Genomic DNA, 26460 nt, shown 5'->3' with positions numbered 1-26460 from the left:
AGCGAACCGTTCCTGTGTGGGCGGTACCGGAAATGTCAGTTTCAGGAAAAACACTGACGGATTTTTTTTTTGGGGGGGGGGGGGGGGGGGGAAATACATGTACTGTAATACAGGATCATTGGTGGAAAATGAGCCGAATCTATCACAACACATCTTTAAAAAACAAACCAGTACACAATGAGAAATATGACAGCGTGTGGTCACCCGGCTCACATGAAAGGTAGCGTGACAACTTCTTGCGTACTATGGAGCAAATCCAGATACAGTACATTACTGTACTTCAATACGTTGATGTGAACTAAAGATTCTCATGTTTTCTAATTTATTTCGACTAATTGTGTGTGTTTTCTTTCTGATCGTGTTCTTCCAATTGGGAAGGCACTATCGGGTGGGGGTGGTCAGCTCGTGTTAAAAGAATATAACTATATTCGTAAAGTATGCATTCAAGGACAAGAACAACAACAACAATCGCCAAGAATGTAATTAGGCCAGGAAGAGCACACAGCAGTTTGTGATTTTTCTTATCTGACAGTTAGTGATCACGCCCTATAGGGGGCACGCGCGCATAGTATATTTGGAGATTGCAATGTTGTTACAGTCCTCGATTTATGTTGCAACATCATTTCTTCGCATATAAATGTGACATAAGGAAATTGCATTTTATATTAGCTGTTGCTGTAATGTTTTGTATTGTAAAATTGTCACAATATGACGATGTTTGCGATGCTTATTTTCTGAGAAGGAAGTTGTTATTTGTAAGCGACAGAGGTCACAGGTTATACTTTTTTTTCCCCCCCCCCCTCCTGCAGTGGTCCTGGAGTGATTCTTGAAGGAACACTTGTTGATGTTTCTAGACATGCACTGACCGATGTCAACAATCAGAAGGTAGTGTATCTATTGATCCCAATAGAAAAATAGCAGTATAGCAAAGTTTGTAAGAACCTGATAAGGATTCAGGTTTTTCTGCCACTATTTATGTCGCAATTCCAGCCAAATTTTCATGCCCAGTAAACAGTGTAAATCATTAGGAGATGTGTGAGCGAAACCTTCACTCTTTGGTAGAAAAATGCCCAGATGTTTCAAATTAGTTAAGAGGCAAATGTGATGTTTAAACAGGCAATTTTGCGATTTTTCAATGGCGACGTCCGCTCGAGCGGGTCAAACTGAGAGCAAGTGCATGGTCAAATTTGCTTCAAACTTCACAGAAAACAAGAATAATAATAGTGAATCACCACCATATTCAGTCCTGTTCACCCTTATTGACACCCATGAAATGTTGGTACTCCACGTGGACTATCAAAAATGAATCGAGTGAAACATTTTCTACGGAGAACTTACTTTTGCTACAAAAGAGCAAATGATAACATTTTACGGACAGATGAAACAAAATAGAGCTTTTTGGCAATGCATACAAACAGTATGTGTGCAGATGGCACAATGAAGCCTTTAAGAAAAAGAACGCTGCCAACAGTCAAGCATGTTGGAGGATCCATAACGCTGTGGGGCTGCTTTGGTGCATCTGGTATTGGAGGTCTTGACTGTATCACAGGTATCATGAAATCAGAAACTTAAGAGATTTTATAGCAAAATGTCTTACCCAGTGTAAGACAACTTGGTTTGAGGCAACGATCATGGGTCCTCCAGCAAGACAAAGGCCCAAAAGCACACAGGAATGGTTGAAAAGGGAAAAAAAAATGGACTGTTTTAAAATGACCTGTAATGAGTCCTGATCTCAATCCAATTGAAAATCTCTGGGGGGGAGCTGAAATAGGCCATTGGGGAAAAAAAGCCTGCAAATGTTGACAAAAATTGCAAATGAAGAGTGTGAGAAAAAATATCAGCAAAGAAGTGCAAAAATCTTATAGATGGATACAAGAAATGTTTGGAGGCTGTCATCACTGCCAAAGGGTGTGCAACTAAATATTAAGGAGCGGTACCAGTACTGCTGCACATGCTGTTTTTTTTTTTTTAATTTATTTTTAAAAATTCTTTATTATTTTTACTTTTTTTTAAATTATAATATCTAAGTTGAGGAAAAAGAATTCTATGTTAAATTACTTTTGACCTCCAATTAAAAGATCCTAATGATATCAGTTTGGTACATTTCCATTTATTTCTGATGATGATTGTTGGATTTATGCAGGTTATGCAAAAAAAAGAAAGATTTATGCAGGTTATGCAAAAAAAAGAAGGGGTGCCAACAAGGGTGACCACGACTCTAGTTTTCGAAATTGAGGAACATTTTCATCTTTGTCAGAACCACAGAAAACGTCAACCAGATTGAAAATTACAAAAACAAGGTGATAAAGGGGTTTCCCAACAATATAATCTGAAAAGAACAAGTATTACCTTGCGCAAAACAATGAGAAAATGCTAAATTGACACGTACAAAATCCGGCACAAAAAAGAAAAGAAAATGGCAGCTGTTTTTTGTGGATTTATTAACATACCTACAAAAAGCAGCACTTTCCCTTCCATTGCAAATTAAATAATGAATGTGAGTGGTACGGAAAATGGATGGATGGATGGACGTATATGTAAGGCCGATAGTTTAAAAGTGTCATGGGACACTCCCCCCCCACCTGCTTTTATTTATATAGTTGAATCTCTGTGGCACCAGCCCACCCATCAAGTGTGAAATTACACTTCCAACCAAATCTTTTGTGAACTACCTATAGTATATGTATTTCTGTTCTGCACTCTCCCAGATAAATGACATTACATAACAGTTGGGCTTTGCAGAATATTACCACCATATTTTTCTGCCCATGAAGCTGGTATTTGTTTTTGGAAATACGTCTGCTGCATAACCCACATTCGCAAATCTGCACACTAATTATGCATAATTCTGCGGCTTGGTGATTCTGTCTTTATTGGGGCTTCTGTGTGCTTCGCAGTTCGTACTTGCTTTTTTACACACAAAAAAACCCCTCAAGAAGTAGTAAATCCTAGCTGCGTCCCTCGTCGTCACGATAATGTAATGTGTGCTCGGCATTGGCCCAGCATTAGATGGGACAGGGTGACCAGTGTGGCTCATCTGCATGAGACAGGACCAGCCCCTCAAAAGGGCTAATATCACCAAGGGTCAAAACAGAGTGTGCTTTAACTCTAGGCTTCAATGACCTACGGGATTAGAAATTTCTATGCATGAAATTCGAAAATTGATGTGTTTTACGATCTAAATGTGATAGAAATGTAAACTACGTCTATTTCCATGTTTCTGACCATGAGAAAATTATTTATGATAACACCAATAGCTCCAAAGTTCAATAACTGTCACTTTTAGGGTCCAAGGTCTTGAAAAAAAACCCCACATTTTGGTCAATCTAAATACAAAATGTACCGCTCCTTTGTATTTAATCAAACTATTACTTGTAAATATAGACATGACAAAAAAAAAAAAAATCAGGCCTATGAATATGTATGCAACAAAAATGTAGGCCCATTTCAACTTCAAAACATCGGAAACAACAGTCTTGAACTCATCAGAAACTCCCAAATTTAACACCAGTGAGACTCACAATGCATCATATGCTGTTGAACAGATTACATTATAAGCATTCTAAAATCATTATAATACAATGGGATTTGTTGTAAAGGCCTTGCCTGGGTGGGTTACAACAGTTGTAGTTACTGCAGTCACCAGAACTTGTTCACAGTACTGTGCATTTGAATGCTACCTTTTTACAATTACAGGGCCCAACACAGCCCTTTTTGCAACCAGAGTGCATGCATAAATTCGTAGCAAGCCTTTGATGCATATTGGATTGTTGTCCAAAGTACCTGCCGTCCGGCATTGGTGTCAATCCATCCCCAGTCTGAGGGAATGGGAAAATGTGGTCGAGAAACAGAGGCAAAGTTCAATCTTATGTTAGCTTGGTACTTTGTTCTTTTGACGTGTTGTTTCAAAGCATCTTGTGCAGGCGGGACATTTTACAGTCATCTTGATCTGTCAGTGAAAAGATATTTCCTTGCTTTGTTGATATCTAAGCATGCACTTGTTCCGTCGTAAATCGGCATAGCAGAACATTTTAGCTGTCACAAGGAAATATTACTCATCTCTTGTGGCAGTAGAGTTTTGGTCACATGGCTTACCTTAAAGAAAGATTCTGCATTTCCAGGGCTTCCTGCACCAGTTTGAACAAGTGCTTTGGTCCAACCACTTTCATCTAACCGCTCTCCAAGAATCTCTAGGTTTGTCTAATATCAATATGGAGACCTCCGAAAATTATAACAAATTGAGAAAATTTTATGCTTCTAAATTTAATTTCACCAGCACGGTGGACGACTGGTTAGCACATCTGCCTCACAGTTCTGGGGACCGGGGTTCAAATCCCGACCCCGCCTGTGTGGAGTTTGCATCTGTCTCACAGTTCTGAGGCCCAGGGTTCAAATCCCGACCCCGCCTGTGTGGAGTTTGCATCTTCTCCCTGCCCTTTTCTCCGGGCACTCCAGTTTCCTCCCACATCCCAAAAACATGTGCCCTGCGATTGGCCGGCGATCGGTTCAGGGTGTACCCCACCTACCGCCCGAAGATAGCTGGGATAGGCTCCAGCAGCGCGACCCTAGTGAGGATAAGTGGTAAAGAAAATGGATAGATGGATACATTTAATTTCATTTAATAAGGGAAAAAAAACAATTCAAAGTTACCTGGCCCTGTGTGAAAACATGATGGCTCCCTAAACCTAATAACTGGTTGAGCTATTCTCAGCAGCTACAAGTGTTTTCTATAACTGGCAGAAAGTCTTTCACATCTCTGTGGAGATATTTTGGCACACAACTCCTTGCAGAATTGTTTGAATTCAGCATAAATGGAGGGTTTCCGAACATCAATGGCCTTTTTAAGGTCATGCCACTGCATTAACTGACCATGAAGAAACACAATAGGATAAGGAAACATGAAGACTCTGAATACAGAAGACAATTGATGATGGAGCAGCACAGACTGAAAGAAAGCAGAGAACTAAATACAAACAAATTGGCGAGACAACGAGGAACACCTGGACAGCACACGAATTGCCGGAGGGAGCTGAGTAGTTGACACAAGATGGAGGCCTGACGAGAAGCGGTGGAGACAATAACCAAATGAGCAGACAAGACATGAACATGAGACACAGGAAAACTTGAAAAGCGCATGAAACAAACAAAATCTAATCAGAACCAAGTCAACAAAAACACAGACCATGCCACAAACTATTGTAAGTTTGGATGATCCATAAAATGGCCTTGCATGGTAAAATAACAAAGGAGCAGTTTTTTTTGTATTTAGACCTACAAAAATGTGGGCTCTTTTCAAGCGACCTTGACCTTTGACCCCTAAGAATGACAGTTATTGAACTCTTGGGGTGTTGGACTCATCAGAAATACTTTCTCATGCTCAGAAATATGCATTCAGTTTACATTTCAGTGAGATTTAGATCCTAAAATACATAAATTTCTTATTACATGCATAGAAATGTAATATCCCGGAGGTCATTGATCTCTCGTTGACCCCAGAGGTCAAACTGGAAGCGCTGCCACATCTTAAATCAAAGCTTATGTCATCAAGAGCAAATCCTGAAAGTTTCATGCTGCTTTCATTTTGTGCACAATTCTTGTGCCTAACAGCCGCACTATAATGGCTCCAGACAGGCATAAATCTTGCACTTGTCTGCTCTTTCCTTCAACAGTTTGAAAAGTTCCGTCTTTATGGCTCGATAGCTGCTGCTGCCCTCATCTCCCTCCGCTGCTAACTGCCAGCCGGCAGGGCTCGACATGGACTATTCTAACGTCTTTCAATTAATCTCCCATTTATTGATAAAGTCACGAAGCACGGTTACTGTGAGACGTACACCGTCAACAAACTCTCGCCTCACCCACACGCACGGAGCAGCGATGCGTTCAAAGACACTCGGCAATCTCAGTGCTCAGCACAACTGACCTTTTGTACTGTATTGTAAAGGTATTTTATGCCTTGTAATATGTGTTTTAATGAATTTTTATTTGTTTTTTCCATGTTTTTGGCTGCAAAATGCTTATTTTACCATGACAATTAAAATATGGAAATAAATCCTGTGATTTGACTAATTATCAGCAATATAATAGTGAGGGTTTACCGTATTTCAATTATTTGTTGAAGGGCAGTTAATCTTATTTTTTGTGGCGATGTTCTTGCATCAAATTAAAAGGAGTTGACATTGTAAACAATGTGAGTTGGAGACAGATGCTGTTTTGAAAAAATTACGAAATTGATCTAAAATGTTATTTCCAATCTGAAAAGAGATGACATAAAGTCTACAGACTCCAGATTGTTTTCTCTGGTTTTATTGCAAAAATATTACACATTGAATCAATCAAAACTAAGACTGTACAGACGGGTTGTCAAACATACGGCCGGTGGGTCCGCTAGAGGGTTCAGTCCAGCCCACAGGAGGAATTTGAAAGTGAAAAAATACCAAAGTGGTGGTGGAGACTCAGGATAGTTTTCAGAATTATTATGCCCCTGTAAGAAATGGAATAGGTAATAATTCCTCGCTCTTCATAAGTTTATTCAATTTTAAGGTACAACACTATATTTTACTGTCAGTTATACCTTTGACTTAAAAGCTTTGTGTCACTGTTCTCACTCTAGCGGCACGGTGGACGACTGCTTAGAGCGTCTGCCTCCCTCAGTTCTGAGGACCGGGGTTCAATCCCCAGCCCCGCCTGTGTGGAGTTTGCATGTTCTCCCTGTGCCTGGGTGGGTTTTCTCCGGGCACTCCGGTTTCCTCCCACATCCCAAAAACATGCGTGGTAGGTTGATTGAAGACTCTAAATTGCCTGTTTGTTTAAATGTGCCCTGCGATTGGCTGGCAACCATTTCAGGGTGTACCCCCGCCTCCTGCCCGATGATAGCTGGGATAGGCTCCAGCACTCCCGCGACCCTTGTGAGGAAAAGCGGCTCAGAAAATGGATGGATGGAATGGATGTTCTCACTCTTTTGTTCACAGTTATTATGCACACATTGTTGATGACAAAAATATCATTACATTTAAAAAAAATAAATACTGATGTATTTGATTTGTTTTGCATTCAAACAAAGGCAAAAAACTCATTTATTATTATATAAGGTATGGTAAGATTTTAGTGGTCCTGCCCTTTTGACATCAAATCAGGCTTCATGAGGCCCCTGACCAACAATGAGTTTAACACCCCTGCTTTGCAGTATATACAGAGTGGGGCAGAAAGTCAGACATTTTTTAAAAACTCACAAAATAATAAACGGTAGCTCCAAACAAATTTGATTGACATCAACGTGTTCGTATTGAAATAGAATTTTACCCAATCAAGTGTGGAAAACAATATTCATCATGTGGTGTCCGTTTTCATTGATGTATTTCTGAACGCGATGGAATGGCTTTCAATCTCCAACATTGCTCTGTTGAGTTGGGTGACTTCCACGTGACTAGCTTCCTTCAACTCTTCCAGTGTAGCGGGGGTCCATGCGCATACACACGTGCCGTGAGTTATCCCCACAAAAAAATAATCACACATGGACAAATAAGGGGACTGAGGGGGCCAAGGAGTGTCATCAAACCTGGAAATGAGGTGGTCACCGAAAAGAGAACGACCATTGATGCTCGGGCTGCGTAGGCCGTCGCCCTGTCCTCCTGAAACCACACACGTCGGATAGCCATGTGTCTTTGTCGCAATTCAGGCACAAATAAGTTATCAATCATCTCAGTGTAATGCTCGGCGGTCACAGTAACCAAGATCAAACAAGACCAAATCAACAGCAATGATGGAGAGAATGGAAGCCAACTTCTGTCAACGCCTTCCGAAATGCATCAATGAAAACGGACACCGCATGATGGATGTTGTTTTCCACACCTGATTGTGTAAAATGCTATTTCAATACGAACATTTTGATGTTAATAAAATTAGTTACAGCTACCATTTATTATTTTGAGTTTTTCACCAACATTTGTCCTTTCTGCCCCAGTCAGCACAGTTCAACAGAAATCATTTATTTATTTATTTATTTATTTGTCAGGTTCGTTACCATGTCCTATACATCAAACCTAGACGTGTCCATCGGAGAAAGTTCGATGCTAGCGGGAAGGAGATTGAGCCAAACTTCAGTGACACCAGAAAGGTCAACACAGGCTTCCTCATGTCCTCATACAGTAAGTAAAGACCAACTGATACTTATTTGATCAATATTCACATCATTTTTTTTGCCACTTTCTTCATCATTCTGTATTTCCTCATAATGGCAGAGACAGGGGGTGGTCAGAAAAAAACGTGGCCACCCCAACGACCCACAGCCACGTGTGTCATGACTAACCGTATATGCATCATTCATCGAGCCGTGCAAACCATCACGTTCTTGTTTTCACGAAAAAAAACATAAACAGTTTGCTCCTTATATTTTGTGTGCAGTTCAAGCTTTACAAAAGAGGTAAGAAACGTATAGCAGATAGGTAGGTTGTCCGCAAATCTTTAAAAAGTCAATACAAACTGTATATTTTCTTAAATTAAGGGCCTAATTATCCTTAAAAATTACGCTTGACAAATCTGCCGTTCAAAGGTTTTAAAAATACAGTATTTACATGCAGAAATATTAGAGAGCAAAGAAGCTCAGTTATCCAGGAGGGTCTCAGAGTAGAGCCGCTGCGCCTTCACATCATGAAGAGCCAGATGAGGTGGCTCGGGGTTCTGGTTCCAATGCTTCCACTACACCTCCCAGGTGTGATGTTCCAGGCACGTCCCACTGGGAGGAGGCCCTGGGGAAAACACTGGACACACTGCAGGGGCTGTTGGCCTGGGAATGTATCTAGATTGCTCTGGAAGACGAAGTGGCTGGGCGAGTGAAGTCAGGGTTTCTCTGCTTAAACTGCTGCCCCCACGACCTGACCCCGGATAAGATGAGTAAGATAACATATTTAGTGAATGTGAGGTTTTTAAATGTGATCTGATTATACCTTATATAAGGTCTTAAGGGATATGTTAATCTGCAGATGCACTGAGTACACTGGGATACTTTTTTAGCAAGCTATTCTCACCAACAACGAGGATGAAAATGGAACGACCACCTAAGGCTGCAGCTCGTTAGGAAAAAGTTAACTTTCTCTAATGTGTACATGCGTGTGTCTGTGTCCTTATATTTCCATGTAGAAGTGGAAGCTAAAGGGGAGTCGGACATCCTGTCAGAGGAGCAGCTGTCAGCATTGATATGTAAAGCCGAGCTGCTTAGGATAACTGACACGCACAGACCTGACGGGACATGGGCCTTCTGGTATCCTGAGTGCGAGATGGACAAAACAGAGCTGGAGACCGGAACAGACATTCGACTTAAGACCAGAGGAAACAGCCCCTTTATATGTGAGTCTGTGTCCGAAGACCGTTGCATGGATTGATGTGTCAAAAGCTGCCTTAACAAATTTGCTGTCCACTGACTTTTTGTTTTTTTTTTGAGGTAGGAGAGCATGTTGCTGATTCAATTAAGTACCTGCCATAATCCAGTGATGAATTAAGTAAATGGCCACACTTGGTGGGAAAAAAAAAAATGAACAAACAAAACCAAAAAACTACACTCACTCATATTTCATTAGACGGCCTGCATCGTCTATTCTAACACACATTCACTTTGACATCGTTTGGGTACCCTTATGTAATGTCACACTGTCAAATTAACACACATCCATCCATGCAATAAATATAATTTTTCGTTAACGATGGGGGGTTGGGCTGCTGAGTAATCATTTTCTATTACACCCCAAAGGCTATGTCTTGAAGAAATAGTCCACAAAACAAAAACAAAAAAAAACGTAGACCTGTCCAACTGATTTAAAACCGGGGGTATTCCAGCGAGCAGGCTAGGTGAAAACTCTGAGGAAGTTGACCCTGAGATAAGGGAAAGCCTGATCAATCTATTTCAAAGAGCCGGGGAAAAGGAATTCAGACTTGGTCACTGCGGTAACAGACTCTGTGAACCTAACCGCTGCTCGCTAGCAGGTTAGGTATGCTCAATCTTGACTTTCTTTGTGTCTCCTCAACCTGACGCAAACATGGCCTGTCTGTTTCTCTGCGATTCCATCCATATTGAGGCATAACAACATTTAATATGATAGGTTTACTGAGGGCGGCACGGTGCACGACTGGTTAGAGCGTCTGCCTCACAGTTCTGAGGACCGGGGTTCAATCCCCGGCCTCGCCTGTCTGGAGTTTGCATGTTCTCCCCGTGCCTGCGTGGGTTTTCTCCGGGCACTCCGTTTTCCTCCCACATCCCCAAAACATGCATGGTAGGTAAATTGACAACTCTAAATTGCCCGTAAGTGTGAATGTGAGTGCGAATGGTTGTTTGTTTGTATGTGCCCTGCGATTGGCTGGCAACCGGTTCAGGGTGTACCCCGCCTCCTGCCCGATGACAGCTGGGATAGGCTCCAGCACGCCCGCGACCCTAGTGAGGAGAGGAGGAGAAGTGGCTCAGAAAATGGATGGATGGAAGGCTTACTGAGGCACCATAGAGCCTGAGTTGGAAAATGTATGTTTCATATATACCACATATTACTTCTATTGGTTTTATACAACCTTCACATGTATAGATCTTAGTCAGCACAGTACTTGTGTGTGTCCCAGCCATGTTGTGACTACGAGCTGATTTTCTCCTCCTTTCTCAGTCTCCGCATGTACCCATTCCCATGAAGATAAGTTCACATGCAGCTGGACAAAGATAATTGTGTGAGAATGTTGTGGTAATGAGGGGGTATATTTTTCTTTTCTTTTCTTCTCTGTCTCTCTCACTTCTGTATAGCAGTGTTTCTTTGCTTGCACTTCAGTAAAGGGTAACGACTTGTACCTTTTCCTTTCTTTGCAAAGATTTCTTCTTTTTTGTAATAAAACCCCACAAAGACAAGATTGCATCCTTACTTATTCTGTTAGTAAAAGTTTTCCTAAACAAGCCAATATTATAATACTAGAAAATGTTGGTTTGGTAAAATATGGCACCTTTAAGTTGAATTTCCTAAAAATGGGATTAAATGTATTTTTTTTCACTTTATTTTTTAATCATTTCTCTTAGTGGGTTGATTTAATCAAATACATATGCATTTAATGTTGTTTATTTTTAATAAATAATTGGTGATTTAAGTTAGGGTCACTGATGGTGTAGTGGTACACTCGTCTGACTTTGGTGCAGGCAGCGTGGGTTCAGTTCCCACTCAGTGACGTTGTGAATGTGAGTGCGAATGGTTGTCCGTGTCTATATGTGCCCTGCGACTGACTGGCGACCAGTTCAGGGTGTAGTCCGCCTTTCGCCCGAAGTCAGCTGGGATAGGCTCCAGCGTCCCGCGACCCTAACCAGGATAAGCGGTGTTGAAAATGGATGGATGGATGGATGGATGATTTAAGTTAATTTAGCTTAATTTGAAATACAGTGGTACCTTGATAAAACGGACCCCTACATAATGGATGTAGGATTTCCATTTGTCACTTAAACTGTCGTTGACAGAGTCTGTTAGTTCCAGAATTGGCTGCTGTTGTTTACTGGCACTGTGGCTCAATGCAGGCAGAGAATGAGACTGACGTATTTCCTGGTCACAGATATAAATGTACCCAATTCCAAAAGATGTGCCTCTTCTGCCTACATTGCTGCCATATTGAATGTGGCGCATTGATGTGTCGCCATGTCATGATGGGTATATCTATTGTCTATTGTACATAGACTCGGAGCGCAGAGAGAGAGCAGTATCTTGGCAGTGTTAACGCTGAGGAATACAAACACAAGTCTCTGGAGCCTGGAACATGCTATTTTTGGTACAGTAAAGTTTTTTTTTTTGTTTTGTTTTTTTTGGTCAAGCCGTTCACCTTGGGCAACAGATTTGGAACTAGGAAGCACACTAATTCCTCGCGGCTCATTAAAGCAACTCGCCTACGATGAGTATTGTACGTCAACAATGTCACCATAACCAAGCACACCAGCATGGTAAGTTTGGACAAAATGTGAAACTTTCAATCATTTTCAACTTTTTAAAAATACTTATTTACGATAACTTTGTACTGTAGTGGGCTTTTTTTGTCCACAAAAAAAACCTACAAAACAAAGATTTTGTACTGTACAATAATATGGGTGCAGAGGGCCTAAAAGAAAGTGCCTCAGTGTAACGGACCATCGGATATATCAGAAGACCCCTCACCCCTATTAGTCCGTTCTATCGAGGTTCCTCTGTAATTACATTTAAAATGAGAATAAATTATTTTATTTGTAAAATAAACCATTTTACATGTTTATTCATCATTATTTTTATTCATTTATCTGATGAAATCATTTGTTAATTGATTTTTCAAAAATTAAATATACATTGGAAATTTTTATATTTCAACAATTGCTTCGTTAATTATCATTGAAATAATTACAAATAGGAAAATGTTTAAATTAGAATGACTTATTTTATTGGTTAAAAATTATTCATTTTTATTCATCAGTAATTGTGTCATTCATCCATCCATCCATCTTCTGAGCCGCTTCTCCTCACTAGGGTCGCGGGCGTACTGGAGCCAATCCCAGCTGTCATCGGGCAGGAGGCGGGGTACACCCTAAACTGGTTGCCAGCCAATCGCAGGGCACATAGAAACAAACAACCATTCGCACTCACAGTCATGCCCATGGGCAATTTAGAGTCTCCAATTAATGCATGTTTTTGGGATGTGGGAGGAAACCGGAGTGCCCGGAGAAAACCCACGCAGGCACGGGGAGAACATGCAAAGTCCACACAGGCGGGGCTGGGGATTGAACCCGGGTCCTCATAACTGTGAGGCTGACGCTCTAACCAGTCGTCCACCGTGCCGCCATAATTAGTTAATGGATTTATTGTAAATAAAATAAACATATTTTTAAAACATTTTATTTTTAGAGTAAATAATTTTTCGATACACAACTATTTATTTTGACCTCATCTACAAATGGCGTGGCCCATTTGTGCATTTTAAAAATCCGATTTAGCCCTTCAGCACAAAAAGTTTGCCCCCATGCAGTCTATTTGGATGCCATTTTGGCTTTCAAATGTGATATGGATGGCACACATGCATATCCCATCACTGCTCCTGCACAAAATGTTTTTCTCTTGGCTGAGTACAAATCAAATATTGATTTTTTTCTATTATTTTATTTATTTTTTATTTTTTTTATTTTAATGTACTGTACATTCATATAGACAGTTACATTTGGGTTTCCAAATCAATGACACAAATATATAAATCAAATTGTGTTAAATACAAAAGTGCTGAATATTTACTTTATTAATAAATGTTCAAAATCCAACTGTAGTCTCTGGTTCATTCATTGTATTGGTGTCACAGAGATGACAACTGTTACAATTTGGCCAGTTGCCGTGTGTCGAAAATAGTCCGCAAACCGGAGAGAACGAGACGTCATGCGGTCGTGTAAATTACTTGAAGTTTGCCACTGAGCAAGCAACTGAATGAACAGCTATCACGAGTTCGGCGTCGAAGTACCAAGGAAAGTGATTGGCTATGATAAGATTTAGATTCTACCAACCATTTGCCATAATGTTTGTTAATGATGTTATCGTGTTTTCTTCCATGTAAAAAAATAGCTTCAAGCTGGGGAGCGGCGTCGGCGCTCCTCTAATCATCGCCTCCATGGCGACGATCAAGCCACAATTTTTCACAAGGACAAGGAGTATTAACAGGAGATGACAGCTAAGCCATGCTAAACTGGCACTAAGCTATCGATAAATGTCACCAAGCAAACTCCAAAATAAGTGATTGTTGCTACAGTGCAATTTTTACACAAGTCTCGCTGGAACCACGTTTGTACAGCTGACAGTATGAAAAGCAAATTAATAGGTGTGTATGTCTGGAGATTAAATACAAAACAGTCAAACACAGGACCGTTTGAAAACTGGAAATGAATTACTTATTATCACACAGATCAGCCAAGAGGAGGTATATAGTAGGTATAGGTATATAGAATGTTGAATACGAAACTAAATATTTTATATCAGCAATTTTATATTTGTTTGCACATTAAACTACCGTTTTTTTGAAAATACATTTTTCATTGTAGTTTTGTCAGATGTTTTTGAGTAGTATTTGTACAACTATGTCCATTTTCTTACACGTTCCAATACAAATTAATACATACATAGTACACATTTATGTCATGAGACATGCATGTACACAGCTTGAGCACATATATGATCATTTACATGTGTAAACATTTACAACTCCAATGCCAATGAAGTTGGGACGTTGGGTTAAACATAAATAAAAACAGAGTAGAATGATTTGCAAATCATGTTCAACCTATATTTAATTGAATACACTACAAAAACAAGATACTTAATGTTCAAATTGATAAACTTGATTGTTTTTAGCAAATAATCATTAACTTAGAATTTTATGGCTGTAACACGTTCCAAAAAAGCTGGGACAGGTGGCAAAAAAGACTGAGAAAGTTGAGGAATGCTCATCAAACACCTGTTTGGAACATCCCACAGGTGAACAGGCTCATTGGGAACAGGTGGGTGCCATGATTGGGTATAAAAGGAGCTTCCCTGAATTGCTCAGTCATTCACAAGCAAAGATTGGGTGAGGTTCACCTCTTTGTGAACAAGTGCATGAGAAAATAGTCCAACAGTTTAGGGACAAGCTTCCTCAGTGTACAATTGCAAGGAATTTAGGGATTTCATCATCTACGGTCCATAATATCATCAAAGGGTTCAGAGAATCTGGAGAAATCACTGCATGTAAGCGGCAAGACCGAAAACCAACATTGAATACCCGTGACCTTCGATCCCTCAGGCGGCACTGCATCAAAAACTGACATCAATGTTTCAAGGATATCACCACATGGGCTCAGGAACACTTCAGAAAACCAATGTCAGTAAATACAGTTTGGCGCTAGATCCGTAAGTGCAACATGAAACCTTACTATGCAAAGCAAATGCCATTTATCAACAACACCCAGAGCGGCGCCGACTTCTCTGGGCCCGAGCTCATCTAAGATGGACTGATGCAAAGAGGAAAAGTGTTCTGTGGTCCGCTGAGTACACATTTCAAATTGTTTTTAGAAATTGTGGACATCGTGTCCTCTGGGCCAAAGAGGAAAAGAACCATCCGGACTGTTATGGACGCAAAGTTCATCTGTGATGGTATGGGCCTGTATTAGTGCCAATGGCATGGATAACTTACACATCTGTGAAGGCACCATTAATGCTGAAAGGTACATACAGGTTTTGGAGAAAGATATGCTGCCATCCAAGCAACGTCTTTTTAATGGATGCCCCTGCTTATTTCAGCAAGACAATGCCAAACCACATTCTGCACGTGTTACAACAGCGTGGCTTTGTAGTAAAAGAGTTCGGGTACTAGACTGGCCTGCCTGCAGTCCAGACCTGTCTCCCATTGAAAATGTGTGGCGCATTATGAAGCGTAAACTATGACAACGGAGACCCGGACTGTTGAACAGCTGAAGCTGTACATCAACCAAAAATGGGAAATAATTCCACCTACAAAGCTTCAACAATTAGTGTCCTCAGTTCCCAAATGTTTATTGAATGTTGTTAAAAGAAAAGGTGATGTAACACAGTGGTAAACATGACCCTGTCCCAGCTTTTTTGGAACATGTTGCAGCCATAAAATTCCAAGTTCATGATTATCTGCTAAAAACAATAAAGTTTATCAGTTTGAACATTAAATATCTTGTCTTTGTTGTGTATTCAATTAAATATAAGCTGAACATGATTTGCAAATCATTGTATTCTGTTTTTATTTATGTTTAACACAACGTCCCAACTTCATTGGAATTGGGATTGTACATATGTATTTATTCACATATACCGTACATGCATTAATTGGAGACTCTAAATTGCCCGTAGGCATGACTGTGAGTGCGAATGGTTGTTTCTTTCTATGTGCCCTGCGATTGGCTGGCAACCAGTTCAGGGTGTACCCTGCCTCCTGCCCGATGACAGCTGGGATAGGCTCTAGCACGCCCGCTACCCTCGTGAGGAGAAGCGGCTCAGAAAATGGATGGATGGATGGATACCGTACATGCCCACAAATATACACACAAACACCTAAAATCCACAAAATCACAACCACCATGAACATGAATACGTTTTATAGCCTATGCATTGCAAGAGTGCCGTGTTTTGATTTTGACTTTGGAGATCTGCACAATAAATGTTATCAAAATTACATTCTTATTTTACTGACCGTAGTTTTAAAAAAATCCAATGTAGATTTGTGAAAAGACCATACAACTTGATATTTCTTGTAATGTATCATTTTGTAAATAAGCTTGTCTCTACATTATTGTTTGTTTAGCAATTTAGTGACAAGATATCGTATTGAATAAATCAAAACTGAAATTAAAAGCAAGTTAAAAAAAAAATAAGATGTCAATATTTTGTCACTCAAAACAAATCAAATCAAATATGAAAATATAAAACTAACGTTAGCATTGTTCAGAGTTTTTCTGGTGGTGTGTGTTTGTTTTGGCTGAGACGCAAATGTTCCTGACAAAATCCAAATGTCACGATGTGATGGTATTAATTTTAACTGGATCCAGAAACAGGCGGCGGCTGAAGAGGTTTGTGGAGAATGGTTTATTGTGGAGGGAGTCGGAGGTGGATCCTTGAGGCGTACTGGAGACAGTGAGCATGCTGCAGGGGGTGGCGTGAGCAGGTGGACAACTTGGCGGTATGGTGTAAGAGGTCAGCAAGGCGGGGAGCACTGAGGACAAGGAAGAACATGGAGGTCAGATATATTGCGAGGACTGGCGTAATTTATGTGTAAGTTTAAAGCCGCTGTACCACGGGTGAACGTTAACACACTGGCATTGGAGTCTTGGATCTGGCAGGCTTAAATGCAGGCGATGATAAAGGCTGATTCACAACAGGTGTGCGGCTGTGGTAGTGCTGATTACTGGGAAGAGAGAGAGGGGCGCAAAGCGCCACCCAAGCTCCAGCAAAGGAACTGCAGGGCACAGCTCATGACAGTACCCCCCTCTCAACGGACGCCTCCTGGCATCCTGCCCGGCCGGCTTCAAGAGTGAGCCGCATAAAAATCCGAAATCAGGGAGTCGTCAAGAATCAGCATGCAGGAGATCCAGGAGCGTTCCTCTGGACCATACCCTCCCAGTCCACCAGGAAATGGTAACGCCGGCCCCTGGGCCTCACATTAAGGATGCACTGTGAAGGCCGGATGGTCGTCGATAACGCGGGGGGGGCGGAGGAGGTTAAGAGTGCAGGGGGAGACGGGCTTGAGTAGTGACATATGGAACGTCGGATGAATCCTAAGAGATTGTGGAACCTTTAGTTGAACTGACGTGGGATTGATTCTTTTAATGATCAGGAACAGACCAATAAAGCGCGGAGTGAGTTTGCGGGATTCTGTCTGGAGTGGGATGGAGGAAAGACAAACAGTCTGACCCATCTTGTACTCAGGCGTAGGGGAGCGACGAAGGTTCGGGAGCCGTTTATTTTTCTCCGCGGGCCGAGTTATGGCCGCCCTGACGTCCTTCCAAATGGACTGGACCCTCTTTAGGTTATCCCTTACCACGGGAATGGCCACCGCATGCTCCTGTTCCCTAAATAATGGAGGTTGGAAACCCTAGCATGCCATGAATGGAGACATACCAGTGGCAGAGCTGGTGAGGGAGTTGTGGGCGTATTCTATCCATGGGAGGAATGAGCTACAGGAGGTGGGGTTGCGTGCGGCAACGCAGAAAAGGGCCGACTCCAGGGACTGATTTGCCCACTCGGTCTGACCGTTGGTCTGTGGATGGTATCCGGAAGCCACGCTGGCTGCTGCGCCCACCGCTTTACTGAATTCCTTCCAAACAAGGGAGGAGAACTGAGGACCTCGGTCCGAGATGATGGCAATGGGGATTCCGTGGAGTTTGAAGACATGAATGACAAGGAGGTTAGCAGTTGCAAAGGCAGAGGGTAGCTTGGAGAGGGGTATGTAATGGACGTATTTGGAAAATTGATCGATAATAGTAAAAATTATAGTTACCTTCAGAGGGGGGTAGGCCGGTAACGAAGTCCAAGGCAATGTGGGACCAAGGGCGGCTCGCGATAGGTAAGGGGCGCAGCAGACCAGCTGAGGGCAGATGTGAAGTCTTTCCACGGGCACAGACAGAGCAGCCTTGGACGAACTCCCGGGTGTCTTTCACCAGGCTAGTCCACCAGAAGTGTTGTACGAACTGGATGGTGCGGGTGATTCCGGGGTGACAGGTGAGTTTTGAACTGTGGGCCCACTGGAGAACATCATATATGGATGGATATGGATACAACATCATCATTGGGTCTCTTGAGCATGTTTCACAATCTGCTCGATTTCCTGGGTGGCAGCCTCAACGAAGCAGGAGGAAAGGAGGATGGTTTCGTGTTCTGCAGAGCTGGAGGGGGGTGAGTAGATGCGAGACAGGGCGTCAGGTTTGCCATTGCGGGAACCAGGACGGAAGGAGAGGCTAAAGTTAAATCGGCTCAGGAAAAGGGCGCAGCGAGCTTGTCGGGGGTTAAGGCGTTCTTTGATCAGTCCAGATGACAAACGGTGAATCAGTCCCCTCCATTCAGTGCCTCCACTTCTCCAATGCTCAGATGATGGCCAGAAGCTCTCGGTTGCCAATATCATAGTTCCGTTCAGCAGGGGATAGACGACGGGAAAAGAAAGCACAGGGATGACGTTTTTGGGAAGTTGGGTCCCGCTGCGAGAGAACGGTCCCCGCCCCAGTGTCCGAGGCGTCAACCTCCACCACGACTTGGAGGTAGGGGTCGGGGTGTCGTAAGATGGTAGCACTTGTGAACAGGGTCTTAAGCTGGTCGAAGGCTTTGGATGTAGCCAGGGTCCACTGAATTGGAGAGCTGGTAAGGCTAGTGAGAGGAATTGCAACTTCACTATAATTGCGGATGAAGCGGCGGCAGAAATTGTGTGTTGCAGATACTCCTCAATCAGTGTGCTAATGGAGCAGAAGCTGCTCTGGCATGAGTGGCCAGTATTGGTCAACAACAGATATGCAAATAGTGAAACGTGGCGAGACAACTACAGTGAGTGCACAAGTAATATATAATTGACCCTACAGAAATGTGACAACGAACTCAAGTCAAAAAATTGCCAGCATGTTGCAATGGAATTGTAGGTTAGCTGTTTAAGAAGTTGATTGCAAGAGGGAAGAAGCTGTTGGAATGTCTGCTAGTTCTAGTGTACATTGATAAAGGCTGATTGACAACACATGCAGGGCCGAGGTAGTGCTGATTACTAGGAAGAAAGCGCCATCCAAGCTCCAACAAAGGAACTGCAGGGCGCAGCTCATGACACAAAATGTTCTTGACAAAATATCCAGAATGTTCCTTAGAGGTGATGATAGGGGTTGGCATCTCTGAGTCAAGGGATTGATTTTAACATTTATATAGTAATTTACAGGATAAATCAGAATATGGAGATATAGCTCGTGTATCGCGATATAGAAGAAAAATATAGATATATTGGTTTTGGGCTATAATGTGCAGCTCTACCTTAAATGCCAAATTGATATTTTTATATTTCATTAAACTGCTTCCAAGTATGGTTTTAGACGCATGATTGCACATACGGTAAACGAAACGATCAGATTTTATCCATCCATCCATCCATCCATTTTCTGAGCCGCTTCTCCTCACTAGGGTCGCGGGCGTGCTGGAGCCTATCCCAGCTGTCATCGGGCAGGAGGCGGGGTACACCCTGAACTGGTTGCCAGCCAATTGCAGGGCACATAGAAACAAACCATTCGCACTCACAGTCATGCCTACGGGTAATTTAGAGTCTCCAATTAATGCATGTTTTTTGGGATGTGGGAGGAAACCGGAGTGCCCGGAGAAAACCCACGCAGACACGGGGAGAACATGTAAACTCCACACAGGCGGGGCCGGGGATTGAACCCGGGTCCTCAGAACTGTGAGGCTGACGCTCTAACCAGTCGGCCACCGTGGCGCCCGTCAGATTTTATTTTAAATATATTTTTCCATCCATCCATCCATTTTCTTCTGCTTATCCGAGGTCGGGTCGCGGGGGCAGTAGCTTTGGTAGGGATGTCCAGACTTCCCTCTCCCCAGCCACTTCATCCAGCTCTTCCGGGGGGATCCCGAGGCGTTCCCAGGCCAGCAGAAGGACGTAGTCTCTCCAGCGTGTCCTGGGTCGTCCCCGGGGTCTCCTCCCGGTGGGACGTGCCCGGAACTCCTCACCAGGGAGGTGTCCGGGAGGCATCCGAATCAAATGCCCCAGCCACCTCATCTGGCTCCTCTCAATGCGGAGGAGTAGCGGCTCTACTCTGAGATCCTCCCGGATGACCGAGCTTCTCACCCTATCTCTCGTGGGACTTTGTATCGGTCCTGATTAGGATGCCAGGAGGCAGGAGGCATCCTAATCAGGTGCCCCAGCCACCTAATCTGGCTCCTCTCAATGTGGAGGAGCAGCAGCTCTACTCTGAGCCCCTCCTGGATGACCGAGCTTCTCACCCTATCTCAAAGGGAGAGCCCGGACTCCCTGCGGAGGAAACTCATTTCGGCCGCTTGTATCCGGGATCTTGTTTTTTCGGTCACGACCCACAGCTCGTGACCACAGGTGACGGTAGGAACATACATCAACCGGTAAATTGATAGCTTCACCTTTCGGTTTTGCTCCTTCTTCACCACAATGGACCAATACAAAGTCCGCATCACTGCAGACGCAGCATCGATCCACCTGTCGATCTCCCGTTCCATTCTTCCCTCACACGTGAACAGGACCCGATGATACTTGAACTCCTCCACTTGGAGCAGGATCTCATCCCAGACTTAGAGAGGGCACTCCACCGTATTCCGACTGAGGACCATTGGCTCAGAATTGGAGCTGCTGATTTTCATCCAAGCTGCTTCACACTCTGCTGCGAACTGCTCCAGTGAGAATTGGAGATCACTGCTATGAAGCCAACAGAAGCACATCATCTGCAAAAAGCAGAGATGCAATACTAAGGCCACCAAACCGGACCCCTCTACGACTCGGCTGCGCCCACAATTTTCTCAAAGCCGTCCGGAAGTCTTTCTTCATGGCCTCACCGAACTCCTCCCATGTCCTGACTTTTTGCCTCAGCGACCCCCAAAGCTGCATTCCGCTTGGTCAGCCGGTACCCATCAGCTGCCTGAGGAGTCCCACAAGCCAAAAAGGCCCGATAGGACTCCTTCACCTTGACTGCATCGCTCACCGCTGGTCTCCACCAGCGGGTTCGGGGATTTCCGCCACGACAGGCACTGACCACCTTACAGCCACAGCTCCGGTCAGCCGCCTCATCAATAGAGGCGCAGAACATGGTCCACTCGGACTCATTGTTCCCCACCTCCCCCAGGACGTGGGTAAAGTTCTGCCGGAGGTGGAAGTTGTCATGAACGGAACAGAGGATAGGACCCAAAATTGCACGACTCCAAAACAAATGGACAGTTTCCAAAAAGAGAGGTTTAATATACGGGCATAGGGCGGTACACAGACAGGCAATCCAAAAAAGGCAACACTATCCAAAAACATGAGGCAAAGAGGCGAGATCAATAATCGGAACAGGGTCAAGTCTTACTGTGAGTCTGTGACGTGGAAACAAGGAATGCTGGAACGCGACGACAAGGTACAACGAACTGGCGACGAGAGGGAATGAGACACGTGGTTAAATACAAGGGGTAATTAGGGTGAACGAGGCACAGGTGGTGAAGATGCTCACAGGAGCAGGTGTGTGTGAAACAGGGGTAAGACAAAAACCGGAACGCACACCCATGACAGAAGTTGGAACTCCTTCTGACAGGGGAGTCTGCCAGACGTTCCCAGCAGACCCTCACAATACGTTTGGACCTGCCGGTTAGGACCGGCATCTTTCCCCACCATCGAAGCCAACTCACCACCAGGTGGTTATCAGTTAACAGCTCCGCGTTTCTCTTCACCCGAGTGTCCAAGACATGCGGCCGCATGTCCGATGACACGACCACAAAGTCGATCATCGAACTGCGACATAGGGTGTCCTGCTGCCAAGTGCACGTGCGGAGACCCTGATGCTTGAACATGGTGTTCGTCATGAACAATTTGTGATGAGCACAGAAGTACAATAACAGAACACCACTCGGGTTCTGATCGGGGGGCCGTTCCTCCCAGTCACACCCCTCCAAGTCTTACTGTCATTGCCCACGTGAGCATTGAAGTCCCACAGCAGAACGATGGTGTCCCCAGCGGGATTGGTCTCCAGCACCCCCTCCAAAGACTCCAAAAAGGGTGGGTACGCTGAACTGCTGTTTGGTGCATAGACACAAACAACAGTCAGGACCCGTCCCCCCAGCCGAAGGCGAAGGGAGGCTACCCTCTCGTCCACCGGGATGAACCCCAATGTACAGAGTGGAAGAGAGTGCAACGCTTTTCAAGAGGGCTGGTACCAGAGCCCAAGCCGTGTGTGGAGGCGACCCCGACGATATCTGTTCATAACTTCTGGACCTCACACACCAGCTCGGGCTCCTTCTTTGTCAGAGAGGCGACATTCCACGTCTCTAGAGCCAGCTTCTGTAGCTGGGGAACGGATCGCCAAGGTTCCTGCCTTCGGCAAGCGCCCAGCTCACACTGCACCCGTCCACCCTATGGCCCCTCCCACAGGTGGTGAGCCCATGGGAAGTGGGAGCCACGTTACCCTTTTGGGCTGTGCTCAGCCGGGCCCCAGGGGTGCAGGTCTGGCCACCAGGCGATCGCCTTCAAGCCCCACCTCCAGGCCTGGCTCCAGAGGAGGGCCCCGGTGACCCGTGTCCGGGCGAGGGAAATAGGTCCAATATTTTTACTCGTCATTAGGGGTCTTGAGCATGCTTTGTCTGGTACCTCACCTAGGATCTGTTTGCCATGGGTGACCCTACCAGGGGCATGAAATCCCAGATAACTTGGCTCCTAGAATCATTGGGACAAACAAACTCCTCCACCACGATAAGGTGACTGCTCCAGGAGGATATTTTCATATGCTGCAGTTTAAAGTGCAGTTCAATGGTAAGTCAGTGCATTCAATAGTAATGCATTGAACCGTCAGCATTCACCTGTGGATTAATTGTTTTTGTTTGTTTGTTTGTTTGTTTATTTTTACGGAATATATTTCCATATCACTAAACACTCGGACTCGTGCCTCAAACTCCAAGGGGGGAGTAAGTAACTTGACATGTCTCTGTCAGTTTCCGTGGTGAATTGACATATCGGGGCTCCCTTGATGATCTCTTTTGGTTGTGGCCTTGCATGCGCTTAGCTCAAGGTTTACCACATGTAGACTGAATTCAGATCATCTGTTCTGGACCGTAATGATCTCAGTTTTTAAATTCCAGGGAAGTCAAGTCAAAATTCAGGTTTGATTAGGAGCATTTTGAACCTACTTGCTGGAATACCCCCCAGGTCATAACATGGCCACAACAGACTTGTTCATATGTATTATAATGCATTTGCCCCTCTTCTTATGCTGATGTGCCAGTTACTTTGGAACAGGATAAGTGATTCTGCATTTATTTCCTTTAAGGATTATTATTTAGATATTATATTATACAGTATATTTACATTTTAGACTATGTTTGGCCTGATGGGTATTTTGCTCACCTATTTTTTAAGACAAATTCGATTCACTTTCAATTATTAACACCTTCCTATTTATAGTCTCCTTAGCAACAGTAGATGGCGGCACAGTGTCAAAGTGTAACTTTGCTGGAGATGAGACTACTGGAGCATCGTGGACGGACAAGATTATGGCTAAGAAAGCTGGAACAGATAACATCCAGAAGCCTGCACGTGAAGGAGAAGGATCACAGGAGGATGAATGGGTGAGGGCAGCATCTAAAATGAAACCTATTTCATGCATGTATACATTTACTGTTATTTTTTATTTTTATTTTTTTTTTTATGTAGAGGTGCTTTTAGTGTTTTTAGTTGCTCAGCCTCCCTGGTAAGGTCTATTCAGGGGCACTGGAGAGGAGGGTCCGTCGGGAAGTCGAATCTCAGATTCAGGAGGAGCAGTGTGGTTTTCGTCCTGGCCGTGGAACAGTGGACCAGCTCTACACCCTCGGCAGGGTCCTCGAGGGTGCATGGGAGTTCGCCCAACCAGTCTACATGTGTTTTGTGGACATGGAGAAGGCGTTCGACCGTGTCCCTCGGGGAGTCCTGTGGAGGGTGCTTCGGGAGTATAGGGTACAGAACCCCCTGATACGGGCTGTTCGGTCCCTGTACGACCGGAGTCAGAGTTTGGTCCGCATATCCGGCAGTAAGTCGGACTCGTTCCCGGTGAGGGTTGGACTCCGCCAAGGCTGCCCTTTGTCGCCGATTCTGTTCATAACTTTTATGGACAGAATTTCTAGGCACAGCCGAGGCGTAGAGGGGGTCCGGTTTGGTGGCCTCAGTATCGCATCTCTGCTTTTCCTGATGATGTGGTTCTGTTGGCTTCATCAAGCCGTGAGCTCCAACTCTCACTGGAGCAGTTCGCAGCCGAGTGTGAAATGGCTGGGATGAGAATCAGCACCTCCAAATTTCAGACCATGGTCCTCAGTCGGAAAAGGTTGGCATGCCCTCTCCAGGTCGGGGATGAGATCCTGCCCCAAGTGGAGGAGTTCAAGTATCTTGGGGTCTTGTTCACGAGTGAGGGAAGAATGGAACGGGAGATCGACAGGCGGATCGGTGCAGCGTCTGCAGTGATGCGGACTTTGTATCAGTCCGTTGTGGTAAAGAAGGAGCTAAGCCGAAAGGCGAATCTCTCAATTAACCGGTTGATCTTCGTTCCTATCTTCACCTTTGGTCATGAGCTGTGGGTCGTGACCGAAAGAACAAGATCCCAGATACAAGCGGCCGAAATGAGTTTCCTCCGCAGGGTGTCCGGGCTCTCCCTTAGAGATAGGGTGAGAAGCTCGGTCATCCGGGAGAATCTCAGAGTAGAGCCGCTACTCCTCCGCATTGAGAGGAGCCAGATGAGGTGGCTGGGGCATCTGATTCGGATGCCTCCCGGACGCCTCCCTGGTGAGGAGTTCCGGGCACGTCCCACCGGGAGGAGACCCCGGGGACGACCCAGGACACGCTGGAGAGACTACGTCCTTCTGCTGGCCTGGGAACGCCTCGGGATCCCCGCAGAAGAGCTGGATGAAATGGCTTGGGAGAGGGAAGTCTGGGCGTCCCTGCTAAAGCTACTGCCCCCACGACCCGACCCGGATAAGCGGTAGAAAATGGATGGATGGATGGATAGTTGCTCATTGTGAAAGGAGGACAAGGCATATGTAGTCACTTGTCACCTTCTTTGTATGGATAATTTATTTTACAAAACTTAATGCAACCTATTTACAGTGGGTACGGACTTACCCGTAGCAACCGTTTCATGGGTATCCAGAACTGTACTGCATAAGAAATACAACTTGAGGTGTGACATTCCCTGCGATTGGCTGGCGACCGGTTCAGGGTGTACTCCACCTCCCGCCCGAAGATAGCTGGGATAGGCTCCAGCAGCCCGCGACCCTAGTGAGGATAAGCAGTAAAGAAAATGGATGGATGGATGGGTGACATTCACCATTATGTCTCAGACAGATCTCATTACGCACACACATACAGTATCCTTGTTACTGTTTGTGTTTTGCTATCCATCCATCCATCCATCCATTTTCTTCCATTTATCTGAGTTCGGGTCTCTGGGGCAGCAGCTTAAGCAGGGAAGCCCAGCCTTCCCTCTCCCTAGCCACTTCATCCAGCTCTTCATGGGGAATCCCGAGGCTGTGAATCGTGGACACCTCGCACGGTGTGTGGGCCCTCCTTTAGAGATTGGATGAGAAGCTCGTTCATCCAGGAGGGACCTCAGAGTTGAGCTGCTGGTCCTCCGCATCGAGAGGATTGGACGCCTCCTCCCGGTGGGACATGCCCGGAACACCTCACCAGGGAGGTGTCCAGGGGGCACCCTAACCAGATGCCCCGACCTTCGGAGCCAATTTACCACCAGGTGGTGATCGGTTGACAGTGCCGCCCCTCTCATCTAGTCTCTTCCTCTCTCTTGTGTTTTACTAACAGAACAAATCACCACATGGATGCAAGGCACAACCTTTTTATACATGGAGAAACTAAAAGTCACTGTGTCCACTTCCTCATAATTCATGTTGCAACTCGTAATGCATGGTTGGACAAGTAAAAATCAAAACAAAAGGTGTTTAAAAGCTCACTGTTTAGTTTCTTTCTTAGGGCGACTAAAGAAAAGACATCAACAGCCTTGAGCTCTCGGCCCATCTCCAGATTGAACTTCCTCAACTTCTGCTTGATGTCCTGGATCAGATTTCCTCCGTACCCCACAAGACACTGAACGTCTTGCACACGTGGCCTTGGCTTCAACTGTTTCCTCACCTCCTACAAAGTGAAACAGAACTGTTTTGTCTCATTTGAGTAAAGCTGGCAGTTTTATTTTCTGGCTTTGATTTAGTCACATATACAAGCTCTGTTATTTGA

At 44.4% G+C, this 26460-nt stretch overlaps 1 protein-coding gene across 1 annotated transcript; it reads left to right on the top strand.

The window, feature by feature from the left end:
* Positions 1–83: 83 nt before the first annotated feature.
* On the top strand, positions 84–26460 carry arpin (actin related protein 2/3 complex inhibitor). Its single transcript, XM_061677291.1, has 6 exons — positions 84–220; positions 810–885; positions 8012–8144; positions 9136–9342; positions 23653–23816; positions 26200–26460. The coding sequence occupies exons 1-6, from the start codon at positions 129–131 to the stop codon at positions 26206–26208; spliced, it is 681 nt and encodes a 226-aa protein (XP_061533275.1). The 5' UTR covers positions 84–128; the 3' UTR covers positions 26209–26460.

Source organism: Phycodurus eques, chromosome 5 (assembly GCF_024500275.1).
Source record: "Phycodurus eques isolate BA_2022a chromosome 5, UOR_Pequ_1.1, whole genome shotgun sequence".
Lineage (NCBI taxonomy): Eukaryota > Metazoa > Chordata > Actinopteri > Syngnathiformes > Syngnathidae > Phycodurus > Phycodurus eques.
This window is presented reverse-complemented; position numbering and strand designations above follow the sequence as displayed.

Bases quoted from the DNA above. Each gene is read 5' to 3' on its own strand.
- arpin (XM_061677291.1), top strand. From the start codon at position 129: ATGAGCCGAATCTATCACAACACATCTTTAAAAAACAAACCAGTACAC. The intron at 886-8,011 runs GTAGTGTATCTA...TTTATTTGTCAG, and splicing joins CCGATGTCAACAATCAGAAG to GTTCGTTACCATGTCCTATA. The intron at 8,145-9,135 runs GTAAGTAAAGAC...ATTTCCATGTAG, and splicing joins CTTCCTCATGTCCTCATACA to AAGTGGAAGCTAAAGGGGAG.